This window comes from Ammodytes marinus (genome assembly GCF_949987685.1).
Source record: "Ammodytes marinus genome assembly, contig: scaffold_239, whole genome shotgun sequence".
Classification (NCBI taxonomy): Eukaryota; Metazoa; Chordata; class Actinopteri; order Uranoscopiformes; family Ammodytidae; genus Ammodytes; species Ammodytes marinus.
The window spans coordinates 32501-57500 of record NW_027648184.1 but is presented as its reverse complement, the minus strand read 5'-3'; the positions used below and the strand labels follow the sequence as shown (position 1 = coordinate 57500).

At 41.3% G+C, this 25000-nt stretch overlaps 2 protein-coding genes across 2 annotated transcripts in view; both read right to left on the bottom strand.

Moving 5' to 3' along the window:
• Positions 1–22156, bottom strand: part of LOC307270945 (uncharacterized protein) — a gene marked incomplete at its 3' end in the record, with an annotated part of 25110 nt that extends 2954 nt beyond the window's left edge. The window contains exons 1-17 of the mRNA XM_080054834.1: positions 21941–22156; positions 21457–21561; positions 17407–17625; positions 13540–13597; positions 12842–13085; positions 11669–11924; positions 10994–11374; positions 9956–10050; positions 9078–9435; positions 7836–7931; positions 7538–7594; positions 6531–6626; positions 5933–5989; positions 4673–4774; positions 3330–3425; positions 2525–2921; positions 438–547 (exon numbers count right to left, since the gene is read on the bottom strand). Coding sequence (XP_079910960.1) covers positions 438–547; positions 2525–2921; positions 3330–3425; positions 4673–4774; positions 5933–5989; positions 6531–6626; positions 7538–7594; positions 7836–7931; positions 9078–9435; positions 9956–10050; positions 10994–11374; positions 11669–11924; positions 12842–13085; positions 13540–13597; positions 17407–17613 — 2610 coding nt within the window. The remainder of the gene's footprint in view (positions 1–437; positions 548–2524; positions 2922–3329; positions 3426–4672; positions 4775–5932; positions 5990–6530; positions 6627–7537; positions 7595–7835; positions 7932–9077; positions 9436–9955; positions 10051–10993; positions 11375–11668; positions 11925–12841; positions 13086–13539; positions 13598–17406; positions 17626–21456; positions 21562–21940) is intronic.
• Positions 22157–22802: 646 nt separating this feature from the next.
• The window catches only part of LOC307270947 (uncharacterized protein), a gene marked incomplete at its 3' end in the record, with an annotated part of 7189 nt that continues 4991 nt past the window's right edge, over positions 22803–25000 (bottom strand). Inside the window, exons 5-6 of the mRNA XM_080054836.1 lie at positions 22964–23245; positions 22803–22823 (exon numbers count right to left, since the gene is read on the bottom strand). Of these exons, the coding sequence (XP_079910962.1) occupies positions 22803–22823; positions 22964–23245 (303 nt within the window). The remainder of the gene's footprint in view (positions 22824–22963; positions 23246–25000) is intronic.

The window sequence follows — 25000 nt, the reverse complement described above, 5'->3', positions numbered from 1 at the left end:
TGAATCAACTTTATCAAACTACAGCCGTGAATGACGTATGGCTGCTGTAATTAAGAATTACCATCAAACTATTGATAAGTGGAGCTTTTTAAACACATGTTAGAGTCTGTGTGTGTGTGTGTGTGTGTGTGTGTGGCTGTGTGTGTGTGAGTGTGTCTGCCTGTCTGTCTGTCTGTCTGTCTGCCTGCCTGTCTGTCTGTCTGTCTGTCTGTGTGTCTGTCTGTCTGTCTGTCTGCCTGTCTGCCTGTGTGTCTGTCTGTCTGTCTGTCTGCCTGTCTGTGTGTCTGTCTGTCTGTGTGTGTGTCTGTCTGCCTGCCTGCCTGTCTGTCTGTCTGCCTGTCTGTCTGTCTATGTTCCTGTCTGTCTGCCTGCCTATCTGTCTGTCTGTCTGTCTGTCTGTCTGCGTGTCTGTCTGTCTGTCTGTCTGTCTCTCTTACGGGCTTGTCAGTCTTGAGGGAGATCCGGATGTCTCCATGGATACGGTGCAGCGTGGAGTCCGTCAGAGTCACAGTCTTAGTTTTACCTTCGGACGACTTCAACGGTTTCTCTAAAGAAATATAAAATTAAAAATTGTTACTTGAAAAAATACATTTATTCCGATTCCCAAATATCCAACTATGCCATCACCTATCACATTTAAAGGGTCACCACACACACACACAAAGACACACACACACACACACAGACACACACACACACACACACACACACACAGACAGACAGACACACACACACACACAGACACACACACACAAAGACACACACACACAAAGACACACACAGACAGACAGACAGACACACATTGGGTATTTTGTTCGGGTCACATCTGAACTGTTTATTTTAAAAGGGTCACTGTGTAGTTTCAGAAGAGGGGGGTTTGTTTACATTCACAGAGCCTGCAGTTACTTTACTAAACATATTTTCTCTACATGTAATTCTTAGTATTGAATAATTCTATCATCATAAATCAAATTATTTTTGAGGAACCTGGAACCAAACGTAAGACTAGAATATGTTTGTAAACCAAACTGTGGGCCCTGCTGCTGTAAACAACAACAACAGTGAAACAGTAACTTTTCAGGAAGCTTTCTCACTTCAAACAGTGTTCCAGGGATCTACATTTTCCTGTGAGGAAAGTTTGTTTACATTCACAGAGCCTGCAGTTAGTTTACTAGGTGTAATTCTTAGTATTGAATAATTCTATTATCATCATAAATCTAATTATTCTGAGGAACCTGGAACCAAACGTAAGACTAAAATAGACTTCACACTCGATCTCACAGGTATCTCTAAAAAAGGGTTAAAGGAAAAATTAAAAACAGATTATTATTATTATCGGTTAGACATGAAAATGTTGCCATGTTTAAATGCATGTATGTTGCTTAAAAGGTGCAGCTCCGAGGAACTTTCAGTTTGTGTTAACTTGAGGTCTGCTGCAACTCTCAGTTCTTTTAAATCGAGTCTGAAGACTTTTTTGTTTCCATTTTAACCTACAATTTTTATTTTATTTGCTTCTTTTATTTGCTTTTAAATGTTTTTAAATCGAGTTTTAATTTTTTGTTATTTGCTTCTTTTATTCGCTTTTAAATGTTTTCTAATGTGTTTTATGTATTTTAATCTTGCCCCTGTAAAGCACTTTGAGTGGCCTTGTGTCTGAATTGTGCTATATAAATAAACTTGCCTTGCCTTGTGTTAATCCTAGCGCCTCCTCTTCAAAGAATTTGATCTATGATGATAGAATTATTCAATACTAATTAATTACATGTAGAGTAAATTTGTTTTACTGCAGGCTCTGTGAATGTAAACAAATCCCCCTCCTCTGAAACTACACAGTGACCTTTTAAAACTACACATTTACGTAGTGGATAGAGCGTGTACCATATTGGCTCCAGGCTTTGTTGCAGTGGTCGCGGGTTCAAATCTGACCCGTGGACCTTTACTGCAGGTCATCCCCCCTCTCTCTCTCTCTCTGTCTCTCTGTCTCCCCATTTCAACTCTGTACTGTCTAATAAAGCTATCCCCCCCTCTCTCTCTCTCTGTCTCTCTCTCTTTCTCTCTCTCTCTCTCTCTCTGTCTCCCCATTTCAACTCTGTACTGTCTAATAAAGCTATCCCCCTCTGTCTCTCTCTCTCTCTCTGTCTCCCCATTTCAACTCTGTACTGTCTAATAAAGCTATCCCCCTCTCTCTCTCTGTCTCTCTCTCTCTCTCTCTCTCTGTCTCCCCATTTCAACTCTGTACTGTCTAATGAAGCTATCCCCCTCTCTCTCTCTGTCTCTCTCTCTCTCTCTGTCTCCCCATTTCAACTCTGTACTGTCTAATAAAGCTATCCCCCTCTCTCTCTCTCTCTCTCTCTCCCCATTTCAACTCTGTACTGTCTAATGAAGCTTGAAAATGCCCAAAAGCTAATCTTCAAAAAAAAAAAAACATGACTTCTTTGGCAGGTCAAGTCAAATGCAAAACAGCAACACAAACACAACATACAATAGAATTACAAATATGAATTAGATTGTATGATGACGTTACCAGTTGAAACCTTCTCCACTTCTTTCCCGTCTTCTTCTGCAGATTTAGAGCTGGTAGTCTGTAGCGCTTCAGCTGCTTTCTTCCTCGTTGGTGTCGCGTCGTCGCTGGACCGTTTACTCTGTTCTTTACTGTGTCTAGCGGACGTTTTCTCCTGGCCAGATTTCAGCCCACTCTCCTCTCTCTTCCTCAGCTCTCTTGTGATTATCTTTCCCACCACGGGGACCACAGTCTTCTTCTCTTTCCCTTTAACGGTAGATTTCAGCTCGGATTCCTCGGGTTTTTTGGGCGCCGCCGTCTCTTCTTTGGTGGTTTTGGTTAGTCTGTCCTCGTCCACCTTTCCCCTCCTGTCTTTCTCCACCTCCGTTAGTTTCTTGTCTTTCTTGTCTGCGATCGTTGCCTGTAGTGATATAAGAAAAAGACAAGGGAAAGGTAACTCGGGTCCTTGGTGTGTGTGTGTGTGTGTGTGTGTGTGTGTGTGTGTGTGTGTGTGTGTGTATGTGTGTGTGTGTATGTGTATTTTAAGCTGCATTCTTATAATAAAGATACTATACAGACATACTATCTTCAAACACTGGCATTGGCGGGGGTGCTGCTTGACACACACACACACGCACGCACGCACGCACACACACACACACACACACACACACACACACACACACACACACACACACACACACACACACACACACACACACACACACACACACACACACACACACACACACACACACACACACTCAGACTCAGACTCAGACACACACACACACACACACACACACACACACACACACACACACGTTACCTTTTCCTTGTCTTCTGCTGCTGCTCTGGTTCTGAGAGATTTCTTCTCCACTTCTGAACTTTTGTCGGCCTTCACATCGTCAGATTTCTTCTCAACCTAGAATAGAAAATACAATATCCATATTTTATCTTTAATAATAATATGTTTAATTTATATAGCGCTTTTCGGGGGCGCCCTTAGCTCAGTTGGTAGGGCGTCCCCCCCCCCATGGGCCTCGGCCAGCAGCAGACCCGGGTTTGATTCCAGCCCGCGGTCGTTCTCTGTCACTCCCCTCTCTGCCCCATTTCAACTCTGTCTCTACACTATCAATAAAGCATAAAAATGCCAAAAAAAATATCTTTATAAAGCGCTTTTCTCGCACTCAAAGCGCTTTAGTTAATATTGTACATGTGTAGAAATAAAAGGTATCTATATTTTGAGAACAAACAGTCTCCAAATTCACTGACTCCACCTTTAAAACAGTAAAAGCAACAAAAAGACAATCAATATACATACAGCTCTGGAAAAGAGACCACTCCAAATGTTCAGTGTCTCTCGTTTTACTACTTAGAGGCATATGTTTGAGTAGAATGAACATTTAGGTTTTATAATATAAACTACTGACAACATTTCTACCAAATTCCCAATATAAATATTGTCATTAAAGCTGGGGTGGAGGATTTGGGGAGAAAATAGCAGTTGGGATAGAGATTCGAATCCAAATACCTCAACCGCTCCACTTGTTCTCTTTGGTCCCTCCCTGACACGCTCTACACCAACAAAGTCGTGCCAAAGTGAATGGACAGTCCCAACAGCCAATAAGAACAGAGAATTTGACCAATCAGAAATCATATACCCCAGCTTTAAGACCATTTTCCATTAAGTAATGTAGAGATGAAGATTGAAGAAAAATCCAGACTGGTCCCAATGTTTTCCAGAGCTGTACATTGCAACACACATTCTCCAAAATCACTGACTGCACCTTTAAAACAGTTAAAAAGCAACAAAAAGACAATCCATATATATAGTAGATGCATTAGTTACCACAAACAAACGCACGCACGCACGCACGCACGCACGCACGCACGCACGCACGCACGCACGCACGCACGCACGCACGCACGCACGCACGCACGCACGCACGCACGCACGCACGCACGCACGCACGCACGCACGCACGCACGCACGCACGCACGCACGCACGCACGCACGCACGCACGCACGCACGCACGCACGCACGCACGCACGCACGCACGCACGCACGCACGCACGCACGCACGCACGCACGCACACACACACACACACACACACACACACACACACACACACACACACACACACACACACACACACACACACGTTACCTTCTCCTTGGTCTTGTCTTCAGTTGCCGCTCTGGTTCTTAAGGATTTCTTTTCCACGTCTGAACTCGTTTCAGTTTTCCCCTCGTCAGATTTCTTCTCACCCTACAATAGAATATACAACATCACTATTTATACCATGAGGTCGTTGCTCCGTGTTCCTAGGTGGCACAGTGCTAGCCAGTTATCTGTGTCCTCTAATGTACCTACATGTCAGGCACTGTTTGATTTGATTTGATTTGATTCAATTTATTTCAGACATATCAACATACAAAACAAAATGAAAAGCATGGAAATACAATAAACAAATTATGTTTTCACAAAAAAAATAAAATAAAAGAAAACAAATTATCTGTATTGCTGAGATATGCCTGAAAAGGAGCAGGAAGAAGTATACACACTTTCTGTTACGAAAGTTAATGTTCAATTTCATGTGTCGATTGGATTTATCAGAAAATAGCATCATTATAGCCTTAACCAACCCTATGACGGGCTATCGGTTCACATCCAGGCTTCCAAAGCATTGGCATGATAGCTTGAACCTATTTTAGTACAGTGTTTTATTGAGTAATGTATTTTAATGTGTTCTATGTGTGTGTGTGTGTGTTGGATGTGAGTGGACCATCTGAGTCCTTAATAAAGATCACTATTTATACTGACTCAACATCATTGGAAATCAGGGTCACACCTCAATTAAAATACCTTCATATCCTTTAACCAATTTAAACAAACTATCTTAAATCTGCCAAACTCTACCTGTAACTGTTTTAATTAGACTATATTGTACTTTCACCCATTTCATTTTAATTGCTGCTGCCACTCTTCACCACTGTGTACATGTTTCAATTGTTTTTCTCTTCACCTGTTGTTGTGTATTTGATGTATTTGCATTGAATATTGTGTATGTATTGTTGTTTTTCCTTTGAATTTGTTTGAACTCGACGTCATTGTAAATGAGGGTCACCCCTCAATTGGTCTCTCGAGGATAAATGAAAGTTAAATGAAAAAAGTGAAATATTTTTTACATCCGTTACAAAATCGTCAGAAAATGTAAATCGCGCTTGTGGTGTAGTGGTGGTCCTTGTTCTCTATCACACACACACACACACACACACACACACACTCAGTCACACACTCAGTCACACACACACACACACACACACACACACACACACACACACACACACACACACACACACACACACACACACACACACACACACACACACACACACACGAGGTGTAGTGGTTAAGAGCGCTTACCTTCTCCTTGGTCTTGTCTGCCGTCGTTGCTTTAGCTGGCTCAGATTTCTTCTCAACCTGATGGAGTGGGTCATTAAGTCAGTCATATAGTTCAGTCAGTGGTAGCACAGCAGAGTACAAACGTTTAAGATGAATGGTAAATGGACTGCACAGACAGACAGACAGACAGACAGACAGACAGATAGGAAGGCAGATACACAGACAGACAGATACACAGACAGATAGACAGACAGACAGACAGACAGACAGAGAGGAAGGCAGACAGACAGATAGATAGACAGATACACAGACAGATATACAGAGACAGACAGACAGACAGACACACAGACAGATAGACAGATAGACAGACAGACAGACAGGAAGGCAGACAGACAGAGAGGAAGGCAGACAGACAGGCAGGAAGGCAGACAGACAGACAGACAGATACACAGACAGACAGACAGACAGACAGACAGACAGACAGACAGACAGAGAGGAAGGCAGACAGACAGACAGACAGACAGAGAGGAAGGCAGACAGACAGACAGACAGACAGACAGACAGACAGACAGACAGACAGACAGACAGATAGATAGACAGACAGACAGACACATGTTACCTTTTCCTTGTCTTCTGTTGCTGCTCTAGTTCTTAAGGATTTCTTCTCCACATCTGAACTTGTGTCAGTTTTTCCCTGGGCAGATTTATCCTCAACCTAGAATAGTTTATATGTTGTATTGCCATTGTAGAGTAAAGGCAAGAATCAAATCAAATCAAATCAGTTTTATTTGTATAGCCCAAAATCACAAATACATTTGTCTCAGTGGGCTTTACATTCCAAACAATATGACACCCTGCCCTTATCTATCTATCTATCTATCTATCTATCTATCTATCTATCTATCTATCTATCTATCTATCTATCTATCTATCTATCTATCTATCTATCTATCTATCTATCTATCTATCCTCTGCCCTTACACCATTAGCTCGGCTGAGAAAAAACTCCCAGTAAAAAACCCTTTACCGGGATTAAAAAAAAAATGAAGAAATCTCAGGGAGAGTCGACAGAGTAAGGGATCCCTCTCCCAGGACGGACATGCTGCAATAGATGTCATAAGTAGAGAAAATCACGAAGGAATTTGATCATTGACCAGGTGATTACATGGTAATACTAAAGTAAAGTGCGAAGACAAGGCAAGTTTACAACAATATCACTATCTATTTTGACACCTGTACAATGTAGTCAGAAAAATTCAATCTCGGGCGACTGTGTCTCAGGTGGTAGAGCGGGTCGGCCAATGATCAAAGGGTTGGAGGTTCGCTCCCCGCCCTGCCACCTGTGTCATGGTTGTTGTGTCCTTGGGCAAGGCACTTCACCCACCTTGCCTCGTAGTGTGAATGTCGATAGTTAGCTGCTGCTATCGGTGTATGAATGTGTGTGTGAATGGTAACGTGGGAAAGGAAAACAGGTCTCCCTTGAAAAAGAGTCTTCGGTCTCAATGTGATTTACCTGTAGAAATAAAGGGGGAGTGGGTCTCTTGTTCTTGTCCTCTATTGCTGCTCATACGCTCTCACACACACACACACACACACACACACAGTGTAGTGGTTAAGAGCGCTTACCTTCTCCTTGGTCTTGTCTGCCGTCGTTGCTTTAGCTGGCTCAGATTTCTTCTCAACCTGATGGAGTGGGAAAGTCATATATTTTGGTAAATGATAGCACATACATTTTAGGTAATTGGCAAATGGACTGCACTTATATACACACACACACACACACACACACACACACACACACACACACACACACACACACACACACACACACACACACACACACACACACACACACACACACACACACACACACACACACACACACACACACACACACACACACACACACACACACACACGTTACCTTTTCCTTGTCCTCTGTTGCTGCTCTGGTTCTGAGGGATTTCTTCTCCACATCTGAACTTTTATCCGTCTTCACATCGTCAGATTTCTTCTCAACCTAGAATAGAATATCATTTACTGTCAGTGTATACGGCCACTAGAATGAACATTTTGGTTTTATTCTATAAACTACTGGCAACATTTCTACCAAATTCCCCCCAAAAAATATTGAAGAAAAATCCAGACTGGTCTCTTAATTTTTTTAAGAGCTGTATGTATACGTTATAACGATGCTTGACATTATTTTACATAATAAGCTGAAGAGCAGGGGAGACAGAGCCTTCGCTGTAGCTGGACCTAAGTTGTGGAATTCTCTTCCTTTATACATCAGATCTGCCACTTCTTTGGAAAATTTTAAATGTCTGCTGAAGACACATTTTTTTGCACTGGCCTTCGGAACCAGCTGAGCTGAGTATTTTCTTATGTGTTTTTCTTTTGGTTTCTTATTTGTAATAAATGTGGATTATTTTATTATAGTTTAACCTGTACAGCACTTTGGGGCAGTACCCGCTGTTTGTAAATGTGCTTTATAAATACATTTGACCTTGACCCTCAAAAATGTATAAAAAAAAAACTCAAAACGTGTTAAATCAATAAAAAGACAATAGATATATAATGTGTAGATGCCTTACCGTCTCCTAGTATGCTAAATAGTACAATACAAATCATTTTAAAAGGGACTAAAAGGTGCTATGAGGAACTTTGAAATATTCCTAATTTTTCCTCTGATAATCATAAATGACATGTAATAGTAAACGAGACCATCAGTGCAAAGAATGCTATTTTTATATAGTTTTTCTTAATGCCTTTGTCATGGGTATACGCTCACCCAGGAACAACAGCTGGCGTGGTATAAAAACACTACCGCTTCTGTCCAAAGGGGGGCGCTAGAATTAACACACACTGAAAGTTCCTCGGAGCACCTTTAAGACAGTAAAATTAATGAAAAGACAATATATTTACAGCCCAGGAAAAAATTAAGAGACCAGTCTGGATTTTTCTTCAATCTTCATCTCTACATTACTTCATGGAAATGCTCTTTAATGACAATATTTTTGGGGGGAATTTGGTAGAAATGTTGTCAGTGGTTTATGGAATAAAACCAAAATGTTCATTCTACTCAAACATAGTAAAACGAGAGACACTGAACATTTGGAGTGGTCTCTTAATTCTTACAGAGCTGTATAACGTGCTAATTCCTTACCGTTTCCTTGCTTGCTGTGGCCATCATGGTCTTAATCTGAACCTTGCGTCCCTGTCCGCCCGTCGCTTTCACTATCTTCCCGATGATTTTCCTCCCTCCCTCTCTCTCTCCGTCCGCCTGCCGTGTCGCTCCCTCGTTCATTGCCTTCTCCTCTTTCGTTTTATCGACCAAATCGCTCTTCTGTTCATCTATTTTCTCTGTTTTCGCGTCACTTTCTGTGTGTCGAGGCTCCGTGGCGGACTGGTCTGGTATTTTCTTTGCGATTATTTTTTTGCTGATAGAAACTGATGGAGATTTGTCAGCTGCTGTTGAGGTTCGACTTCTTGTCTTTCTTATTTGGCCGGTCTCTTCGGATTTCCTGTTAAAAGTTGAAAAATAAAACATTTAATATGGGTTTTATTATATAGTGGAGTCAGTGATTCTGGAGAACGCTTGAATGCTAAACATACCAGTTTACAGAGCCTAGGCTATTTCAACGCACACACAGTACAGACAGGCAGTGGATCATGAGGAGATATTCACTGATTTTGACAAAAAGCGTTCTCCAGAATCACTACACCATTAACTGATTGGAATGCGTGTGTGCAGTGAGTGAGTGAGTGAGTGTGTCTCTCTCTCTATGTGTGTGTGAGTGTGAGTCTCTTACTGTGTGTATGTGTGTGTGTCTCTCTCTGTCTCTGTGTGTGTGTGTGTCTCTCTCTCTTACTGTGTGTGTGTGTCTCTCTCTCTCTTACTGTGTGTGTGTGTGTGTCTCTCTCTCTCTTACTGTGTGTGTGCTACAGTGTGTGTCTCTCTCTCTCTTACTGTGTGTGTGTGAGTGTGTGTGTGTGTGTGTGTGTGTGTGTGTGTGTGTGTGTGTGTGTGTGTGTGTGTCTTACTGTGGGCTGTGCAGCTCTTCGCTCCTCCTCCCTCCAGACTTCAGTAAACCTTTCAGAGAGTTCAGCACACTCTCTCTCTTCGCCGCTAGGTGGCGCTGCACACGACACAGAGACACTTTATTAGAGAAAATTCATAAAACAAGTGACCCTGAGTTCCAATCCCCATACTTCCCTACTATTTAGTATGCCAGAAATAGATTTAGGATGTCCCAATACATGCACGTCAATTGCAGTACGCCAAAAATACATACTCATTTTGGAGTATTCGTCTTTCTTTCTCAACATAATAAAAAAAAAAATCTTCCTTATCTGATTTTTCTCTCTCCTGTCTGTGGCCCTTAAACTCTTCTGTACTTTAGTATGTAGTGTAGTAAAAAGACTAAAACTCTTCTGTACTTTAGTATGTAGTGTAGTAAAAAGACTAAAACTCTTCTGTACTTTAGTATGTAGTGTAGTAAAAAGACTAAAACTCTTCTGTACTTTAGTATGTAGTGTAGAAAAAAGACTAAAACTCTTCTGTACTTTAGTATGTAGTGTAGTAAAAAGACTAAAACTCTTCTGTACTTTAGTATGTAGTGTAGTAAAAAGAAAAAGTATGTGATTTGGAACGCAGGGTGTGTTTTTTATATACAGCCCAGGAAAAATTAAGAGACCATTCCAAATGTTCAGTGTCTCTCGTTTTACTATTTATAGGCATATGTTTGAGTAGAATGAACATTTTGGTTTTACAATATAAACTACTGACGACATTTCTACCAAATACCAATACATTTTTGTCATTAGGAGCATTTTCAATAAGTAATGTAGAGCTGTAGATAGATAGATAGATAGATAGATAGATAGATAGATAGATAGATAGATAGATAGATAGATAGATAGATAGATAGATAGATAGATAGATAGATAGATAGATAGATAGATAGATAGATAGATAGATAGATAGATAGATAGATAGGCAGGCAGGCAGACAGAGTGTGTGTTTTTTGTTGTATATATTATAAATAAAGAAAATCTTGAAAATAAATATTAAAGTTTCACCTGGTTATCTGTTGAGCTGTTTCCTCCTCTGTCTCTCTCTGAGCTCCTGGTCCTCCTGCCTTCACTCTGAGACCTTTCTTCTGTTTCCATCTCTCCCTCCATCTCTCCCTCCTTCTCTCTCTCTCCCTCCTTCTCTTTCTCTCCCTCCAACTCTCTCTCCTTCTCTTTCCCTCTCTCCTTCTCTTTCTGGTCTCTCCGTTCCTCCTTGTTCACAGTCTTATCAGGAACATTTTCTATAGTTGTTTTGCTTTCCTGTAGCCCTCCATCTGGTTTTGTTTCTTTCTCTCCTCTCCTGGTCTTCATCCCTTTGTTCCCAGTTTCCTCTCCTCCGTCCTGCTCTGTTTCATCCCCCTCTCCTCTCTTCCTCTTCCCTCCCAGACTCTGTAACGGTGTATTCCCTCCGTCTGTTTTCCCACTGTCCACTGTGTGAGTCTGTCTGTCGATTGTAGACTTATTCTTCTCTTCCTTGCTTTCTTCTTTCTTTCCTTCCCTCTTATCCCCCTCTCCTCTCTTCCTCTTCCCTCCCAGACTCTGTAACGGTGTATTCTCTCCATCCGTTTTCCCACTGTCTGTGTCTGTGTGAGAAAGTTTGTCTATTGTAGATGTCTTCTCTTCTTTCTTCCCTTCCCTCTCATCCCCCTCTCCTCTCTTCCTCTTCCCTCCCAGACTCTGTACAGAAGTATTCTCTCCATTCTTCTCCTCTGTGTCTCTGTGAGTCTGTCTGTCGATCTGTTTGGACGTTTTTATTGGAACAGACTTTGATTCAGCGGCCGATTCTACAGGTTCCATCTCTCCCTCTTTCTTCTCTTCTATCTCTTTCTCTGGAACTGTTTCTCTCGCTTTCTCCTCTCCAACTCCGTCCTTCTCTCTCTCTTTCTCGGCTCTCCTGGTCTTCATCCCCCTGTTTTCCGGTGCAGGGCTGGTACACACTCTGGAATAGTTTGGAAAATGCTTGATGTTAGAGGTGGAGTCAGTGATTCTGGAGAACGCTTGTTGTCTAAATCACTTTTTGTAAAAACTAAAAAAACTAGAACAGAGCCTAGGCTGTGTATTAGCACTGGAGTCTCAAACTCGAAAAACAAATCCGCAGCCATAAAAAAAAAACTTACTTTGTAAATATTACTGTGATGTCTTTTACTGTGACATCCTATATTTGTCAACCCTATATTTCTCTTTCTGTGATGTCACGAGAAAGAGAAATATAGGGTTAAAAAAAACACTCTTTCTGCCTTTTCTCAGGCTAGGATGAACCAATTTTTTTTTTTTTTTGCACATTTATACTACATAGGATCTCAGAATTCAATACACCTTCATATTCAAACCGGTGAAGTAGGCCTTTAACATCACGGCTTCGACGGCGCATGAACAGCACTGTCGTCATCCGGTTACGTCCTCCCCAGAGCACCATACATAGGGCTCTACCTGCCCGTCTGTCTGTCTGTCTGTCTGTCTGTCTGTCTGTCCCTCTGTCTGTCTGTCTGTCTGCCCGCCCGTCCGTCTGTCTGTCTGTTTGTCTGTCTGCATACAAAGGGTTCTGGCGCGCCCATATCAGATAGAACCAATTGAAACGTAGCTCAGGATTTTCTTGACATATTTAATGAGCTTCAATGGAGAGTGTCCAGACCAAAAGACACAGCACATTTAATTTGCCAGCAACCAGTCTGTCTGTCTGTCTGTCTGTCTGTCTGTCTGTCTGTCCGCCCGTCTGTCTGTCTGTCTGTCTGTCTGTCTGTCTGTCTGTCTGTCTGTCTGTCTATCTGTCTATCTGTCTGGATTTCCAGACTGATGGAATTCTTATATTTTAACAAATATTTTATTACTTTTTCACTCTTAAAAATCTCTACTAACCCCGGTGTTGTCTCCTCTTCCTCTTTCTTCCGTTTTGTTCCTTCGCTCTCCGCTGGCGTCTTCTCCTCTTTCTTCTCTTCCCTCTCATCCCCCTCTCCTCTCTTCCTCTTCCCTCCTACACTCTGTACAGACGTGTTCTCTCCATCATTCTTCTCCTCCTTCTCTGCGTCTTTGTGTGTTCTGTCGTTCTTGGAGGTTTGTATTGGGACAGACTTTGCTTCAGTGGTTGTTGGTTTTTTGCCGCCTGTTGGGATAAGATTTATTTTTATATTTTTTTTTTTAAAACACATTTTTATTGGTGAGAAGCATTAATAAACAAACACAAAGTTCAATATACAGGTCACCGTATTTTCAAATTTTTCGTAACGCCCCACCCCTCCACCCCTGTATGTAAACTACCATGTGTAAAAGGCGCTTTCACAAGGTAACTTTTTACTTTTTTTAAAATTTGGTCTCCCTTAATTTCTGTTCTGTGACTTCCAAACCAGATTTTTTTTTTTACATTAGATTACATTAAATTTAAATAAAATTGGAATAAATTATATATATATTTTTTTTTATTAGGATCAAGATATCAGTCCATTATACAGCTTAAAATGTCAAAATCAATATTTTTTTTTCTTCCAAAGGACTCAAAATAATTAAATCAAGTTAAATAGAATTATAGAATAAATAAGATGAGAAAAGACTTTACTGACCTGGAGAAGTCACAGCTGGACAAGGAGGCGTCTTCTTTACCTGATCAGTATCGACCAGCTGAAAAACACAAAGTAACAACAAATAAGATAATGTCTCCATGTTTCCAGTTATTATTTTTTTCTTTAACCTTTATTTCTACAGGTAAATCCCATTGAGTCCGAAGACTCTTTTGCAAGGGAGACCTGTTTTCCTTTCCCACGTTACCATTCACACTCACATTCATACACCGATAGCAGCAGCTAACTATCGACATTCACACGAGGCAAGGTGGGTGAAGTGTCTTGCCCAAGGACACAACAACTATCACACAGGTGGCAGGGCGGGGATCGAACCTCCAACCCTTTGATCATCAGCCGACCCGCTCTACCAACTGAGCCACAGTCGCCCCAAATTGGATTATTAGACCCACTTTTAAAAAATGTTTTTAAGATGGAACAGTTACATTTACTTGCTCTAAGTACTTGAAATGTCTGTACTTATTTATATTTTCATTGCTGGTCAAGACAACTACTGCTGCTGCTTTTGTCCAAAGGGGACGCTAGAATTAACACACACCCTGAAAGTTCTCAATTTAAAACAGTTTTTTTTTAAAGGTGGCAATGTTACATGTTGTTGCTCTAATTCATACCCCTAACCCTGTCTGTCTGTCTGTCTGTCTGTCTGTCTGTCTGTCTATCTATCTATCTATCTATCTATCTATCTATCTATCTATCTAAATATCTGTCTCTCTGTGTATCTATCTATCTATCTATCTATCTATCTATCTATCTATCTATCTATCTATCTATCTATCTATCTATCTAAATATCTGTCTCTCTGTGTATCTATCTATCTATCTATCTATCTATCTATCTATCTATCTATCTATCTATCTATCTATCTATCTATCTATCTAAATATCTGTCTCTCTGTGTATCTATCTATCTATCTATCCATCCATCCATTCATCTATCTATCTATCTATCTATCTAAATATCTGTCTCTCTGTGTATCTATCTATCTATCTATCTATCTATCTATCCATCCATCTATCTATCCATCCATCCGTGTGAGTGAAAGTTCCTCAAACTTCCATTGTAATGAATGAGACTTCCCTGCTGACTGCTGGACTGGCAGAAACCCGATATACACTGTGTTCTCTGAGAAAAATTTCAAAGTTTAGTTTCAGTTCATTTTACCAAAACAACGTTATTTATTTCGTTTATTCTTGTTCTTAAAAAGGTTCAGTGTGTAATACCGGAATGTTTAGTGATTTTTATTATTATTTTTTTTTTATTTTTTTAACAGTTGATTTCCTTAAATTTAAATATAGTTAAAGTTGATTATCTTATTTTCATAATTTGTGGGATTCGAATTTTTAATTGCGATTAAAATGCAGTTAAAGGTGTAGTCAGTGATTCTGGAGAACGCGTTTTGTCAAAATCACTTTTTTGTGACAAAATCAGTGAATATCTCCTCATGATCCGCTACCTGTCTGTACTGTGTGTGCGCTGAAAAAAAATTCCAGTGTTAATACACAGCCTAGGCTCTGTAAACTGGTATGTTGCAATCGACAAAGGGCCATCCTTTTGTTTACAGAGCCTGGGCTGTGTATTAACACACAGTACAGACAGGTAGCGGATCATGAGGAGATATTCACTGATTTTAACAAAAAAGTGATTTTGACAACAAGCGTTCTCCAGAATCACTGACTACACCTTTAATAGCACAACCCTAGTAAACAATGCTTCCTTTAAATTCCTCCTATCTTTTTTTCCTCATGTATCTTATATGTCGTTTTGTATTGTATCTTGTTCAGCACTTTGGTCACCTGATGTTGTTTCTAAATGTCTGTCTCTCTGTCTATCTATCTATCTATCTATCTATCTATCTATCTATCTATCTATCTATCTATCTATCTATCTATCTATCTATCTATCTATCTATCTATCTATCTATCTATCTATCTATCTACAGTATCTCACAAAAGTGAGTACACCCCTCACATTTCTTCAAATATTTCATTATATCTTTCCATGGGACAACACTGAATAAATGACACTTTGATACAATGTCAAGTAGTCAGTGTACAGCTTGTATAACAGTGTAAATTTACTGTTGCCTCAAAATAACTCGACACACAGCCATTAATGTCTAAACTGCCGGTTACAAAAGTGAGTACACCCCTAAGCGATAATGTCCAAATTGGGGCCAAAGTGTCAATATTTTGTGTTGCCACCATTATTTTCCAGCACTGCCTTAACCCTCTTGGGCATGGAGTTCACCAGAGCTTCACAGGTTGCAACTGGAATCCTCTTCCACCCATTCATGACGACATCACGGAGCTGGTGGATACTGGAGACCTTGCGCTCCTCCATCTCCCGTTTGAGGATGCCCCAAAGATGCCCAATAGGGTTTAGGTCTGGGGACATGCTTGGCCAGTCCATCACCTTTACCCTCAGCTTCTTTAGCAAGCCACTGGTCGTCTTGGAGGTGTGTTTGGGGTCGTTATCATGTTGCAGTACTGCCCTGCGGCCCAGTTTATGAAGGGAGGGGATCATGCTCTGCTTCAGTATGTCACAGTACATGTTAGAATTCAATGAACTGTAGCTCCCCAGTGCTGGCAGCACTCATGCAGCCCCAGACCATGACACTCCAACCACCATGCTTGACTATAGGCAAACCACACTTGTCTTTGTACTGCTCACCTGGTTGCCATCACACACACGTGACACCATCTGAACCAAATAAGTTTATCTTGGTCTCATCAGACCACAGGACATGGTTGCAGTAATCCATGTCCGTAGTCTGCTAGTCTTCAGAAAACTGTTTGTGGGGTTTCTTTTGCATCATCTTTAGAATAGGCTTCCTTCTGGGACGACAGCCATGCAGACCAGTATGATGCAGAGTGTGGCGTATGGTCTGAGCATTGACAGGTTGACCCCCCACCACTTCAAGCCCTGCAGCAATGCTGCCAGTATTCATACGTCTATTTTCCAAAGCCAACCTCTTGGTATGACGCTGAAAACGTGCACTCAACCTTCTTAAACTGGGCCGCAGGGCAGTATTGCAACATGATAACGACCCCAAACACACCTCCAAGACGACCAGTGGCTTGCTAAAGAAGCTGAGGGTAACGGTGATGGACTGGCCAAGTATGTCTCCAGATCTAAACCCTATTGAGCATCTTTGGGGCTTCTTAAAACGGGAGATGGAGGAGCGCAAGGTCTCTAATATCGACCAGCTCTGTGATGCTGTCATGAATGGGTGGAAGAGGATTCCAGTGGGAACCTGTGAAGCTCTGGTGAACTCCATGCCCAAGAGGGTTAAGGCAGTGCTGGAAAATAATGGTGGCAACACAAAATATTGACACTTTGGCCCCAATTTGGAAATTTCTTCTTAGGGGTGTACTCACTTTTGTAACCGGCAGTTTAGACATTAATGGCTGTGTGTCGAGTTATTTTGAGGCGACAGTAAATTTACACTGTTATACAAGCTGTACACTGACTACTTTACATTATATCAAAGTGTCATTTCTTCAGTGTTGTCCCATGGAAAGATATAATGAAATATTTGAAGAAATGTGAGGGGTGTACTCACTTTTGTGAGATACTGTATCTATCTATCTATCTACTTTTCCACCCTTGTCTACCACCCATCTCACCACCCTTGTGTAAATTGTTTTAATGTGTCTTGTTCTTGTTTTTTTTTTTATCATTGTTGATTTTGTTTTTTAACTATGCCCTGTAAGGTGACCTGGGGTGCTTTGAAAGGCGCCCTCAAATAGAATGAATTATTATTATTATTATTATTATTATTATTATTATTATTATTATTAAATGTGCTGTAGAAATAATTTTGACTTTGACTTTTGTATTTTCAGTTACCTTGGAGACAGCTATGTTGCTCCTGGTTGCTATGGCAGCTCCTTCTGTATCTGAAGCTGGTCTGGAGGCAGTTGGAGTTTCGGTTGGAGATTTACTTCTAGTTGCTTTTGTTGTTGTTGTTGTTGTTTCAGTAACTGGATCGCTGGCGGGAGTTATCTGAGTATTTTCACTCACAGAAACCTTCGACGGTGTTTTCGATTTGGACATTTTTGCAGCCGCCTGAGGAGACAAATAGGAACAAACGCTTTATAGTATTTAGCTTTATTATGTGTGTGTGTGTGTGTGTGTGTGTGTGTGTGTGTGTGTGTGCGTGTGTGTGTGTGTGTGTGTGTGTGTGTGTGTGTGTGTTACTAAACCTAGTTGGTAGAATGGAAGACCTTGTTGAGACCTGTGAATCTGGAATAAGGATAATTCGGTTTGTAGCTAATTGAATGAAGTTTAAATTGAATCTTCTTTGTGTGTGTGTGTGTGTGTGTGTGGGTGTGTGTGTGTGTCTGTGTGTGTGTGTCTGTGTGTGTGTGTCTGTGTGTGTGTGTGTGTGTGTGTGTGTCTGTGGGTGTCTGTGTGTGTGTGTGTGTGTGTGTGGGTGTCTGTGGGTGTCTGTGTGTGTGTGTGTGTGTGTGGGTGGGTGTGTGTGTGTGGGTGTGTGTGTGTGTTTGTGTGTGTGTGTGTGGGTGTCTGTGTGTGGGTGTCTGTGTGTGTGTGTGTGTGTGTGTGTGTGTGTGTGTGTGTGTGTGTGTGTGTTTTCGGTTTTGACATTTTAGCAGCCGCCTGATGAGAGAAAAAGGAACAAACGCTTTATAGTATTTAGCTGTATTACAATCTCAATGGGCCAGTTTTAACTTAAAGCTGGGGTATGTGATTTCTGATTGGTCAAAGTTAACATGAGCTGTACACTTTGACCAATCAGAGCAAGAAGGCTCCGATTCTCTGTTCTTATTGGCTGTTGGGACTGTCCATTCACTTTGCAGGGTTTTTCCTGCATTCAAAAAATTTTGGCGCCCGCCAAAGGAATTTTAGCGCCCGCCAAAGGAAAATCCTCAGCGCCAAAGTGTTTTTTTTTAATATATATAGATAAATAAATAAAAATCTACTTAAAACGGCTCCAAATGTGTTTCCATTTCCGTGCCATTCCAGTCATATTACTTGCAATCTCAGTTGTAAAAAAAGAAATCAGGTCGGGGATAATCGTTATTAAAGCAGTTCGGATGGATTTGAGTTTGAGCATTTCAGCACAATCATAATATCCCGCCTTCCTCCAATGCAGCCCCACCCCCTCATTCCTATCCCCGTTTTTTTTGTTTTGTTTTTGAAGAAACTTAATTTAGGCTACACAAGCAGACTTACTTGCTTAATACTGTCTCCGTGCACAAAGTGAGTTATATTGTGGCTGAAGAAACTGGTGGCTGTAGTAGGCTACCGGTACCGCGCTGATCTGCTTGTATCACTGGTTTCACTTCAGATATGTCGGCCAGAACACCACTTATGCTTATAATGAGACTAGGAGAGGAGGAGTAGGGTTTTATCCGCTCTTTATTTTCCTTCTTTCACAGGCACAGCCGCATATAGATCGCGGAAAAAGAACAAAGGCTTAAACTCCGCTCGTGAGGAGACGTTTGAACAGCTGTTGCGACTCGCGAATCGCAGCCGCTAATAACATGCACAAACTATAACTTATAACAGCGATCGGGACTACATGTACATACTCACACACGGGTGATTCACATTTACACTCAGATAAACACGAATGATGGCTTACTGTGGCAACTTGCTCACACACATCTCACCGAGGGAGAAGCGAAAGGAAACTTACTGAACTGGCTCTCTGGCCGACTGACGTCACGGCCCAACACTAAACAAAACACAGCTTAACACACTGTAAGAAATAACAAGAAATAACAACACTGTAACCTTTTCTACAATGGTCGCTACTCGCTAGGCTACTGTCTGCCGTGGAATCAAAACAAACCCTTTCGTTGAGGACGCGCGTGCACGAATGCGCGGTACACAAGCAGACGGCAAACAGACAGGTCTGTCGGCCAATTAAATCGTTCGGTCCGAACGATTTGATTGGTTGTAGTTTTCACCTAATATTATGAGACTGAAATAATTGTTTCTTTTTATTCCTGGTGGGTCTACCATGCATTTTAGAGTGTAAAAACCTTATTTATACCATTTTAAAGTCATTTAAAATAAGTGTAAAAACTGTACAAAGGTAAGAATAGCTTTAAACTATCATTGTTCCGCTCGCCGGGGCATGCAGGCTGTTAAATGCAGCAAACCCTTTCAGCCGTGAGCTCCGCTCGGCCCCTCCCTCACCTGATAGTTTTGCTAACGGCTAGTCCAGAGAGTACGAGGGAGATGTTGCGCATTGCCGGGTGTTTTGAAAAACTTCTAGATGACGAGAATAAAGGTAAAACTAATTGTGTTGTCTGAAAACACTTCAGACTCACAACAAACTAAAATAATGTGCAAGATTTGTCACGCGCGGACACGCGAGTAACATGACATACGCGACCGAGAGACAGAGAGAGAGAGAAAGAAAAGTGATATACGACCTGATCTGCACCTTTAAACATCCCGACCAATTTGTTTATTCACTTTAAGTCGAGTCATAGTGGTCTATGACCAAGCAATCAATGAATAATAACACAGGAAGTTTAAAGCTCCTTAACTCCTGCCACCACAACTGTCAACACTACAATGCAACTGCCTATCCACCCTGCTCCATGACATAAATAAATCATGCCCTTACATTCAATGCTAGCAAAAGACGTGCCCTATCAACACCATTTACAACTGGTTATTTTTATTTTGACATATTTTTATTAAATTATTAAAAATATGTTTCACTTATTTAGCCTATTTCTATTCTCTGTTTTCAGTTCAATTAGGCCTTTGTTTAAAGTCCAAAGTCATGGTGTTTTTAGAAAAAAACCTTGTTAAAAGTAAAATAAATGCATAATGTTCTTAAATCAATGATTAACTGTCTTTAATAATCGTGATAACACAATGTGATTACTCAAAATAATCATGATTATGATTTTTTCATAATTGAGCAGCCCTACCTTCTTCCATGGTTTAGATCAATTAGAAACAATTAAAGTATTAAACAGTTAGGCCTAGTCATTATTAGTATTTTGACTTCATATCTACAGGTTGTTTATTGTGATTTCATAAGCGTCAGTGAGCTCCATGGTAACGCAGTGATTGACAGGCTGACTGAAATGCTCTTGAGCTGGACAGAAACTCCCCTCTCCCAACCCAACACCCCTCTTAAAATACACAAACCGTTTGCCTTTACTGTCGCGACCCCAAAAAAAGTCGATCGCGTACTGACCCCCCAAAGGCCCATTCTGAGCCAGGAAAAACCCTGCTTTGGCACCGACTTTGTTGGTGTGTAGAGCATGTCAGGGAGGGACCATAGGGGAGGGACCAAAGAGAACAAGTGGAGCGGTTGAGGTATTTGAATTCAAATCTCTATCCCAACTGCCATGTTCTCCCCAAATCCTCCACCCCAGCTTTAAGTTTTTCTTTATTAGTCAATTAACACAAGGCTACATTAAAATTCATCTTTTCTCATCTCCCCTCTCAAGTCCCCACACTCCAGAGGGGGTCAGAGCGCAGGGTCAGCCATAGTACAGACAGACAGACAGACAGACACACAGACAGACACACAGACAGACAGACAGACAGACAGACAGACAGACACACTCCAGAGGGGGTCAGAGCGCAGGGTCAGCCATAGTACAGACAGACAGACAGACAGACAGACAGACAGACAGACAGACAGACAGACAGACAGACTCCAGAGGGGGTCAGAGCGCAGGGTCAGCCATAGTACAGCGCCCCTGGAGCAGTTTGGGGTTAAGTGTCTTGCTCAAGGACACAATGGTAGAGATGGTGGGCACCGTAGATGTAATAGCAGCCACCACTAGTTTTACTGCTATTGTTTACAGAGCCTAGGCTGAGTATTAACACTGGATATTCTCATTTGCATCAGTATTTATATAGTTTTCTCTGTCCAAACATCCCTCATTCCCTTCTTACTTCTTTTGTGGTGTTTTCACTTGGAGGACTGATCACAGCTGACTTTCTTCTTCGTGTGTTTACAGCCGTCTCTGTAGCTATGACATCATCCTTAGGAGTCGAGGCCTGTACACACACACACACACACACACACACACACACACACACACACACACACACACACACACACACACACACACACACACACACACACACACACACACACACACACACACACACACACACACACACACACACACACACACACACACACACACACAGGTAGCAGATCATGAGGACATATTCACTGATTTTGCAGTGTTAATACACAGCCTAGGCTCTGTAAATTAGTATGTAAATGAGGGCTCCACTATAGCTAGCAACATGCCTGTTTACGGAGCCTAGGCTGTGTATTAACGCTGGATATTTTCATGTGTGTGACCATTATATTGCACAGTATTTATATAGAAGCGTATTCAAGTGTTCTGCATACTAAATCTCTTACTTCTTTTGTGGTATTTTCACTTGGAGGACCGACCACAGATGACTTTCTTCTTCGTGTGTTTACAGCCGTCTCTGTAGCAGCTATGACATCATCTTTAGGCGCCAGAGTTTGTTCAGAAGTCGGTTTGGAATCTGTAGTTTTCTCTGGTGGAGCAAATCTCGAAGAGGATCTAGTCGGAGTCTTTGCTATGACAACAACAGGGTTGCCAGGGGTCGCCATTTTAGCTTCCGCATTTGGAGTTTTAGTAGAAGAAGAAGTGGGTGTAGCAGTAGAAATTTTATCACTAGAAGAAGTAGGTTTAGATGGTGGAGTTTCTGTAGCAGGACTAGCTATAGCATCTGTAGTTTTTGCAGTAGAACTAGCATTAGCATCTGTAGTTCTAGTCACAGAAGTCGGTGTGGAAGGTGTAATATTAGCAACAGGAGTAGCTTTTGCCGCTGTATCTTTAGCAGTAGAAGAAGTCGGTTTAGAAGGGGTAATTTCTGTAGCAGGACTAGCTATAGCATCTGTAGTTTTTGCAGTAGAACTAGCATTAGCATTTGTAGTTCTAGTCACAGAAGTCGGTGTGGAAGGTGTAATTTGAGCTACAGGAGTCGGTTTTGCGGGTGTATCTTTTGCAGTAGAAGAAGTCGGTTTAGAAGGTGTATTTTTTGTAGCAAGGTTAGCATTAGCATTTGTAGTTTTTGAAGCTGGACTAGCTATAGCATCTGTAGTCTCAGTAACAGAAGTCGGTGTGGAAGGCATAATATTAGCAACAGGAGTCGGTTTTGCCGCTGTATCTTTAGCAGTAGAAGAAGTCGGTTTAGAAGGTGTAGTTTTTGTAGCAGGACTAGCTATAGCATCTGTAGTTTTTGCAGTTGAACTAGCGATAGCATTTGTAGTTCTAGTCACAGAAGTCGGTGTGGAAGGTTTAATTTGAGCCACAGAAGTCGGTTTTGCAGGTGTACTTTTAGCAGAAGAAGTAGCAGGTTTAGCATATGTAGTTCTTGCAATAGAACTAGCTATAGCATTTGTAGTTTTTGCAGCAATAGCAGCTTTAGCTTTTGTAGTTCTAGTAGCAGAAGTTGGGGTGGAAGGTGTTTTTTTAGTAGCAGAAGAAGAAGTTGGTTTCGAAGGTGTTTTTTTAGGAGCAATAGGAGTCTGTTTAGAAGGAGTATTTTTGGCACTAGAACTAGCTTTAGCAGTTGTAGTTTTTGGGGTAGCACTAGCTTTAGCAGTTGTAGTTTTAGGAGCAGGAGACGGTTTTGCAGGCGTCTTTTTCGCAGAAGAAGAAGCAGCTTTAGCAGGAGTAGTTTTCTGTGGAATCTGAGGACAGAAAAGGAACATAGAAGTCTATTAAAAACAGAACTCAGCTCGTTAGTTAAACATAAAAAATTAGATGAATGACAATTATAAAAATTAAAACTAACCACTTATCAAGTAAAAAAAAAAAGAGTAAGTCTGAGATTTCACATTTGAAACATAAAGTGTCTAAGAAGAACTTTAATTTGGTGTTAATTCTAGCGCCCCGTTTACCACCCAGCTGTTGTTACTTAAAAGTTTGTCGTAGATACTTTAAAGTCAGACACAAGGAGAGAGAGAGAGAGACAGAGAGAGAGAGGGATAGGGATAGAGAGAGAGAGAGACAGACAGAGAGAGGGAGAGAGAAAGACAGAGGGATAGAGAGAGAGAGAGAGACAGAGGGATAGAGAGAGAGACAGACAGAGAGACAGAGGGATAGAGAGAGAGAAAAATAGACGGACGGACGGACGGACGGACGGAGGGAGGGAGGGACGGACGGAGGGAGGGAGGGAGGGAGGGAGGGACGGACGGACGGACGGACGGACGGACAGACAGACAGACAGACAGACAGACAGACAGACAGACACACACACACACTGTTTAAAAAAAATCTAAAAATCTAAAAATCTTAAAAATCTACCAGCCACTCATCTTTTTTACCAGCCACTTTTTATACGCAATATCTTTTTTAATATATGCGTTAATGTTAAACAATACAATAGTAAGAATAGCTAATGAAAGTGTTTTTCATACAAATGTTTTCCATCAGAAGTCATTTGTACTGTAAGTAGGTGCTACCAAGGAACTGAGTTGCAAATTAAATGGTACACTCTTACTATATATGATACACAATACACGTCATCTTTATTTCAAAACATTTTATAATTGAACTCCATATATACTCTGGGTTCAATGCAACTTTTTTTCCCAACTGGCCCGCTTGGCCAATAGATCCGAGTTTTACTGGCCCCTTGTATATTTTCACTGGCCCTGCAGACACCTTTTTTTCATCATTTAGTCAATAATTATAATACAGTATTGAAGTTACCTTTAGATTTCTTTTTTCTTTTTAGTTAATGATATGAAATGTTGATATTGTTTATCACTTTCTCCATATGCATAAGGGATGTGAATGTGTCGACACATTGACCGGTTTTCCACTTGCGCTCAAGTCGAATTTAAAAATAGAAATCTGAAAATCAGGGAGTTATGCCGTTTTATTAATGGGAGATGTCACCGTGTCACGTCTGGTCGTGAGCGCGCTGCAGGAGCGTCACTTCTGCAAGGTGCGTGCATGAAGTAATCAGCTACACATAAGAGTCCGGTGTGGGACCATTTTTTCACTGTTGATAAAAAACAGTGCAGTGCAAAAGATGCAGCATAATATTAAACGCTCGTCTGAGACTATGACGTTAAATCATCTAGAAACACACGATGCCTTCGTCCGAGCAAAGCAGCGTTTCACCGTGAGATCATTAGTGAGTGCGCGAGCCACCGCACGGGGAAGAACTCTGTGGTTTGAGGCTCAAATAATAACCGGGGATATTCTCCCCGTTAGCGATACCGATGGGAAAGGCTTCCCTGTTTGTATGCGATCTGATTGTATGTCTCGAGCCTTAAATACAAAGCCATGTCGGCAAACTGACTGCGCGACTCAAGGGACTGTATGTGAGCCGAATCCCTCCGTTAGTTTCTGTTTCAGCCGACACAATTAAAATCACCTCTAAGCACGGACAGCGTTTAAATAAAGCATCTCATTTGTATTACCATTAGGGCTTT